The sequence below is a fragment of the Haliaeetus leucocephalus genome, unplaced genomic scaffold (genome assembly GCF_000737465.1).
Source record: "Haliaeetus leucocephalus isolate CR32 unplaced genomic scaffold, Haliaeetus_leucocephalus-4.0 Scaffold1, whole genome shotgun sequence".
Taxonomy (NCBI): domain Eukaryota; kingdom Metazoa; phylum Chordata; class Aves; order Accipitriformes; family Accipitridae; genus Haliaeetus; species Haliaeetus leucocephalus.
The window spans coordinates 4,197,019-4,204,500 of NW_010972437.1; the positions used below are offsets into that span (position 1 = coordinate 4,197,019).

Consider the following 7,482-nt stretch of genomic DNA (forward strand, 5'->3'; position numbering starts at 1 on the left):
GCCGGCCGCTCCGGCCCCCCGCGCGGTTCGCCAGCACCGCCGGGCAGGGGCCGGAGGCCGAGGGTCCGCAGCGGCGGGTGGTGGTGGTGAGGATCACCAGCCCCTTCGCCTGGCTCCGCACCCGCTTCTATTATCTCCTCATCCGCCTCTACTTCGACCAGGAGTTCAGCATCGAGGAGTTCACCCGGGGGGCCAAGCAGGTGAGCGCCGAGCGGGCGGCGGGGCTCGGTCACCCGCCCGGCCCGGCCCGGCCCGGCCCGGCGCCTCAGGGAGACGAGAAGGGCCTGTCGGCCTGCCTGAGGGGAACGGCGCCCGAGCCGTGCTGCTGTGCCCCGGCCCGCCGGCGGCCCCTCGGGGCGGCCCCGCTGCGGCTCCCGAGGGGGCTGCCGGTGCCCGGGTTTAATTTCCCACGCGGACAGCGTAGCGCCTGTGTTCTCTCGTGTGCACGATAGATGGAGTTCCCCACTTTTGGCTCCAAGCACCTCACTTCTGGGGGAAGTGAGGGTATTCGGAGGTGCGCTTTTTTTCAGACTTCTCTTGTTTTCTTTTCCCAGATTACACAGTCAAAGTGAGCTGGTTTAGCCGACCCCAAAATAGTGTGAAGGAAGTTGCTTCCAGATGTTTTAGAGAATTTAAGGAGACATGCAGCTCCTCTTAGCTGGTTTTCCTAAAATGACAAAGCTTAGGCAGGCATAGAGCTGGTGCAAATATTTGTTTCTCCAAGTATATGAAGCCAGTAAGCTTTGTCAACAGAATGTGTCAAAGAGGCAGTGATCTCAAAGCTAATCATGTAAAAATTACGGAGTTAGCTGCTGTGAAACTTCAGTTGCTGTATTTAATTATAAAAAAAACCAGCTCAGAACAACACACCAGGTGGTAGGGGACAGAATGTTAAAATGCTTAAGATCAAGTCAGGAAAGACAGAAAAAACCTACACTGAATTAGTTGCCATGCATGCAGAACCACCTGTTTTACCTTGTCCTGGGGTTTTTTTGTGTCTTTATACTTGCTATAGAATCCTTCTGTCCGCATTTTACAAGTACGCTATTTGAATATGTAGAGGCATTATTGTATGCAAATTTACCTGCAAAATTGAGGGGAAAAGGGGAGTTGAGTTTCCAGAAGCTTAGAGACTAAACCAGATTTATAAAGAAATTTTATAAACTGGAGCTTCTGTTTCGACTGAAACCAGATGAGCTGGGTAGAGGGGCAGGGGAATAAAATATTTACAGGGAAAGACGTAGACTGTTTGAATTATCAAGAAGAGAGTAAAAACAACTTATGTGCGTTACCGTAATGCTTTTTTTTTTTTTTGTAAGCTGTGCATTCACTTGTCTGTTATCAAAAGGTTTGATGCTTTAAATGAGAGACTGAAAAGAAACCTTATGCTTTTATCAGTTCATGGAATCACTTTTTTAATGCTGGAGGGCTTCCATTTCAATGGTGATACATTCTGCAAACACTGAAATCTTAAATCATGGAGTATTTGGGTATCTTGTCACATAATGATGGATTTGTCTGAAAAATAAGCCAACTTAGTGTTATTTGTTCATGTATTTCTCTCTTCTTTTTTTTTGTTTTGGTAGGCCTTTTCTGTTGTTTCAAAGCTGCTGTCTCAGCGTAAACTTGACCTGCTGGATGAACTTGTATCAGCAGAGGTAAATGCTTTCCATCTTTTATTCCGGCAGTTGATTTTCCATTATGAAGTAACATGCATTCAACCTGTCTTTATCTGCAAATACTGCCAGTTTGGTCTAATTTGGGAAAAACAGCATAACGCAGAACAGGGCAATTATTTGTCCTGCAGCTTTTTTGTGTTTAATTTCAAGGCGTGCAACTTAATTTAAAGTTACTGTATTTAAAAAAAAAAATAAAAAAATTCTTGCCATTGAGCATAAGGACCGATTGCCGAAAAGACTGCAGGTGTACCAGAAAGGACTGAAAGGCAGTGGGTCTGGATGGCAGGCAGAGTTGCATACCTCTGTTGCTGTTGGCAGATAGCTGATACTTTCGGTCTGTGCACCAGAATTCAGATGAAGAAAGGAACTGGTTTGTGCTCATCACCGCTGCACTAATACATTCCCACCCCTAAGCAGATCATACAGCCAATTACTGGTTTCGGCTGGAAGGCCTCAGTCTTGTGTCATGGTCTCAGGGATATGGCTGACCTGGCTAGTTAAATGTCGGTGCTGTGTGTTCTGTGCTTTTATGAATTTTAATTGCTGAAGTTGTCTTGGCCTTCCCAGGGGACGGAGGTAGCAGATGCATCAGTGTCAAGTGGAGGAGATACTTCAGGTCTATGTCTGCCTTGTTACTGGATGTCAGCTTGGCCTGCCCTATTGCCACCCATGCCTTTGCAGCAAAAATTTTGGTCCTGTTCTAGTGCATCCCCACTGGACAATCTTGCTTCCTCTCTCTGAGCAGAGATAGCAGTAAAATGTGAGTTTGTTTCTTATAGTTGTTTTGAAAGAGCATCTCCTCTTCCTCTGCTCATCTTAAATTCTTCAGGTGATCGGATTAACATTGATCCAGAGACCTCATGTAACCAGAGCATGTAGTGGATGAGGCTGTTGTATAACACGATTTTGTTGTTGCTTTGGCTAGTGAATTTTATACCTGCAAAATGTACTAGAAACCAATGTCTTCTAGTGAAGGATTGTCTTTTGCTTCCATGTGACCTCTGGATTTGTTTGTTGTTTAAAAATGGCAATTCAAGTTAGGCTAAAAACTGATTATGAGTCAAAAATAAGTGCTGCACAGCTTCATTCTTCCTTGTGACATGTCTTTCTCATGGTGTTTGAGGTGATGTCTCTGTTCAGTTCATGGACCACATGCTTTTGCTACTTAACATAGCTGTGTAGGTCGTAGGACACTCAAATACTATGGATGTGAATGCATTATGGAACTTAAGTCCCAGAGCAATAATTTTTCAGTCTGTTCTGATTTGCAAGTGTTTCAACTTTTTCTAATGGGAATGTGGATCCCAAAATGGCAGAGATAAACTTAGTGGTAATGGAACAGCTTTTCAAAGAAATTTGTGAAAGATAACTAAGAAATAATTGAATCAAAAGCTAAGGAATATACCCATAGCGAGAAATCATCAGTGAGAAGGCAGAGTGTAAGTATGATTGTGGAAACAAGCTTAACTGGTATTTTCTGGGTTCTCATCCCTTGCTTTGCAACTTCTGTTTTGACAGTACCTTGTCTAAACATTTTTTAAAATACTTGGTTTGCATTGGTTTGAGCAGTAAATGGATCTTCTTTAGTACCACTGAATTAGGGTTTGGGAGTGCCCAGACTTCCCTGTGCTTTTTCACTTCCACTGTTGTATATGTTATACAAGTGTTTTAGCAATATAGCTTATTTTATTAACTGCAGTAGAAAAGATTGTTACTTCAATTTCCTAATGAAAAACTAAGTGACAATTTTCCTGACTTTAGGTACTTCAGGTGCTGAAGCAAAAGATTTCTTTGCTCCCCGACACTCACAGGGATGCTTTAGCAGCTGACATTGATGCAATCATGTATACAACAGAAGGAGATGTTCGCATTTACTATGATGATGATGGTATGTTTATAATTCTAAAACATTTCAGCAATGGGCAGTCTTATTTCCTTGTGTTGCTACTAAGCAGGCATTCTCCTTACAGATGTGTTTTTGAGTACTGTTTCTCATTACTTGTTTTTCTGTTTATAGTTCATCTATATATAATTCCTTGATTTCCTTTTAAACCAGAAACTGAGAGATTATTGTTAATAAGTCATGGTACTGTTTTGACTTCTGTTTAGGTTTTGCTCATTCCTCTTCTTTTGTAATTTCAGATCTTTACATTATTAGTCCTTAGTAATCTCAGACCACTCAAAAGCAATTATTCTACTGTATGCAGAAAGCTGTTTGCTTCAGCAATGAAAATACATCTTCCAAGAAGAATAGTGAAGGCTGGATAATGAAATAAATTTTGCTGTCTTCACTTCTACTCTGTTTTCATGGAATATAATTTGTTCTAGGATTTCTTGGTTTTTGGGGTTTTTTTTTTCTTTTATAAGTTAATGATGGGCTCAAACAAGTTTTTCTTTTGGTTGAATACCAGCATTATGTGCTCAGTTGAGATGGTTTATAGTCTATCCATGGGTCTTCCAATGAGTGTTTCAAATTGTCAGACCCAGTGAGCTTTTTTCCTGTTTTGGGTGATAAGAAGTTTTTTTTTCCTCTTAGATTCCTCCTGAGTTTGAACTACTCTCTATACTTTTGTAGTATCAGTAGCTGGCTTTGGACCTTAAAAAAAGTGATAACCAGCTTTTTTTCGTATGGTTTGATTGTGTACAATGTCATGCAACACTCAGGATAAAATACATACCTTTCTACAGAGTGTATTTTTATTGTTGCTAAACAGCATGAATATGGCTTTAAATAGCTTTATTGTTCATTATTCTATCATGCATTCTTTATGGCTGAAGTCAGCTGCCCTCCCAGGGTCTCACTAGAATATATGCTAGGTAGCAAATAGGAGTATTTGACCAATGAGAAACATGAGATCGACCTTATGCTTTGATTTATTTCCAACAGGAAGAAAGTTTGTTAGCATCCTGATGCGTTTCTGGTATCTGAATGGTGCTAACCTACCTGATGAAGTACCAGGCGAAACCAAAGTTTTCCAGATTGTGTTTGGAGATGAAAGCACAAAAGAAAAAAGACATCTTTTAACAGCAAACTATGAGTAAGTTTGCTTGTCCCTTTTTTTTCCTCCACGTACATGGCCTAGCTGTGTGGAAAGCAGTTTGGGAACTGGAGGCATTCACACTGTGCCAGTGCTGAACTCAGTATGTTTTAATTTACCTTGATTCTAATCTAAGTTAGTTCACATGCAGCTTTCCAGTTTTGGTTCTAGGGCCAAATTTTTTAAATACCCCTTAAAGTCATTATGTTATTACCTTGCTTCTGAGTTGACATTAATGGGAACTTTGTCAGGAAGAGCAATAGTTAGAGCACTGAATGAGGTTTCTGATCCTTTCCTATACTGCTTCTGCAGCTTTTGGGAAATAGGCCAATATCAGTTCTTGTTTCCCATTTCTTGTAGCACAGCTAACAGCAATGCAGTCAAGCCAAGCAGTGAAGTGTGGAGCTGCTGGCTTGTTGCTTCCCACACAAAAGTCAGAACTGCAATTAGCTGAAAAAGTAGCATGTGAAAGAGGAAATTATTTAGCCAAATTCTTTCTACAGAAATGCAGAACAAAGCAAGCATCACTTGGTGTTCAGATAATTCATGCCACTGATCCAATCCCTCAAAGCCCACGTTAGGTAGATGGATTTCCATAGAAATGCTTGTAAATAATGTCTGTGTTTGTGTACTGATGTCAGAGCAGTGCAGAAATATCTGCGCAGTTGGCAAAATGTATGGAAAATAGCATTCTCAGAAGTTGGGAAAAGTGAGGATTTTTGTGTGAGAAATGTAATATAATCAATGACTTCTACACTCATGTTTAAAACGGAGAGACAATGGGGTCTAGTTGATGAGGAGCTCTGAAACAAAGGAAACACCCCGAGGACACTAATGCTTTTTGCCTGGATGGATTTTTGTGGATCTATCCCTTAGGTGAATTCAGCATCTTCCTTAGAGTTGGAGGCTTCTGAGGCTCCATTAACCTCAAGAGCCTCCCCTTAAAGCCCTAAGTATCTTCCTAATCCCCAGCAGAGAGATCTTTGCAAGCGTGTGTTCCTTCTGCAATTTACAGTGCTAACCTAAACTTGAATGGGCAAAGATACTACAGGGCTTGGAAGCCTAATGTTAAGTATTTGGGTGTCTGAAGAAGACAGTTTCCACGAGTGGATTTGCATGTAATTGCAAAGCAGGGAGGTTATACTGCTCTTGTCCACAATGTGCACGTTACTTGGGAGCATGAATATTCAGCTTGAAGTTCAGACTTGTCTTTAGATGACAAGCAGTCAAAACTGACCTGCTCAGGGAGGAAGGGAAGGCATTAATGACTACAAAAGGAAGAGGAAGACTGAAAATAGGGGTGGATGTTTTCATGTCCCTATCAACAGCTGCAGAATTTTCTTTCAGGGAGATTCAGTACTACTGTTAGCTTGGTCTTTGATGTATTTCTGAAAATACATTACTTTTTCAAGTATAGTTCAGTAAAAATGAAAATTTTCAGGTAGAATGCTTAGCATGTGATTTCCCTTTACAACGCAGTTACCATCCCACTAAATGAAGCCCTTTATTTAGAGGTGAAGATCTGCCACAAAGCTATATTCATGGTTACTGCTATGAAAACTGAGTGCTTTCTTGATGTCAGGGTCTTGCTGTTGCTGCTTGATCCTGTCTGTGGGATCTGAACCGAAACACTCTGAAGTCAGTGTACTTTGTTTCTCACTATAGAATTAATTTTGATCTTCCATTTTGGGCATAAGCATCAGAGTCTAAGGAGTTTTTACAGGAATAACTTTGAAGTAAAATATTTCTCCATGATTTCTTGTTGGTATTAGTAGCTCTTTAAGGATCAGGTAAATTGTTAACAACTCTTCACTTACTGCCTTTCCTTTTCCAGGTTCCAAAGGGAATTCACAGAAGGAGCAAAACCAGACTGGACAATTACACGGATTGAACATCCAAGGCTATTAGAATAAATGCTTTCTACAGTCTTTTTATGTACCATTGTAAATGTTCTGATGTAACAAATACCAGGCTTTTTTTGGTCTCTTTTTTCCCCTCCTGCCTTCTCCTCCAAAAGAGGAATGAATTTTGTATGTTCGATTTCCCGAAATTGTTTCTGAAACTTACACTATGCTGCAGCATTACAATAAAGCCTTTTCCCTGGAACAGGCTAGTACAAGTTTAATTGGTACTAATGCTCATCCAAGGCACTTACACAGCATAGTTTCACACGGGCCGGTATTACGGGTATGTTGACTTCTTACATTCTGAGAAGAAATGGTACTACTTGAAGATAAATTCATGGCTGGTGGTCCTTCTGAGTTACTTTCCTGTGTTTCTTTTTTTCCCTAGGGATTGTACAATATATAACTGAATAATATGCAAGATGAAATAGAGGTAGATGGACTTCTTAGATTGTCTAGCCTCAGCAGTTCATTTTGAGGTAATCTTGCTTTTGAATATATTTGAGATTAAGGAAGTTGGAACCACTATCAGTATTTGGTACAGTATTGGAGTAAGAAAAAACTTTTAGCACTGCATTGGGAAAAAGGATCAAAGATTTTTTTTTTTTTTTTTTTTAAAGTAAAACCAACATTCCTTTCAATTCGGTTACATACAGGCAATTCCAAGTTTAGAGGTTTATGAAAGAAAAATCAATCAAAAACATGAATTTAAAAAGGAGACCTGATAGTGAAGCTAAATGAAGTCCTCTGTTTGAAATGCTTGTTGAAGAAGTGAGCAGATTGTTAAAATTAGATGTTGTAACTGAACAATTTCGTGATTCTGAGATTGTTTCTGGAACATGAGAGTCCTGGTGTAAGTAC

General features: G+C 40.4%; 1 protein-coding gene across 1 annotated transcript in view; it reads left to right on the forward strand.

Moving 5' to 3' along the window:
• Positions 1–6,976, forward strand: part of LOC104832731 (chromosome unknown open reading frame, human C2orf47) — an 8,244-nt gene extending 1,268 nt beyond the window's left edge. Inside the window, exons 3-7 of the mRNA XM_010569079.1 lie at positions 1–200; positions 1,587–1,658; positions 3,441–3,567; positions 4,567–4,717; positions 6,552–6,976. Of these exons, the coding sequence (XP_010567381.1) occupies positions 1–200; positions 1,587–1,658; positions 3,441–3,567; positions 4,567–4,717; positions 6,552–6,630 (629 nt within the window). The 3' untranslated portion in view covers positions 6,631–6,976. The remainder of the gene's footprint in view (positions 201–1,586; positions 1,659–3,440; positions 3,568–4,566; positions 4,718–6,551) is intronic.
• The last annotated feature ends 506 nt before the right edge of the window (positions 6,977–7,482 follow it).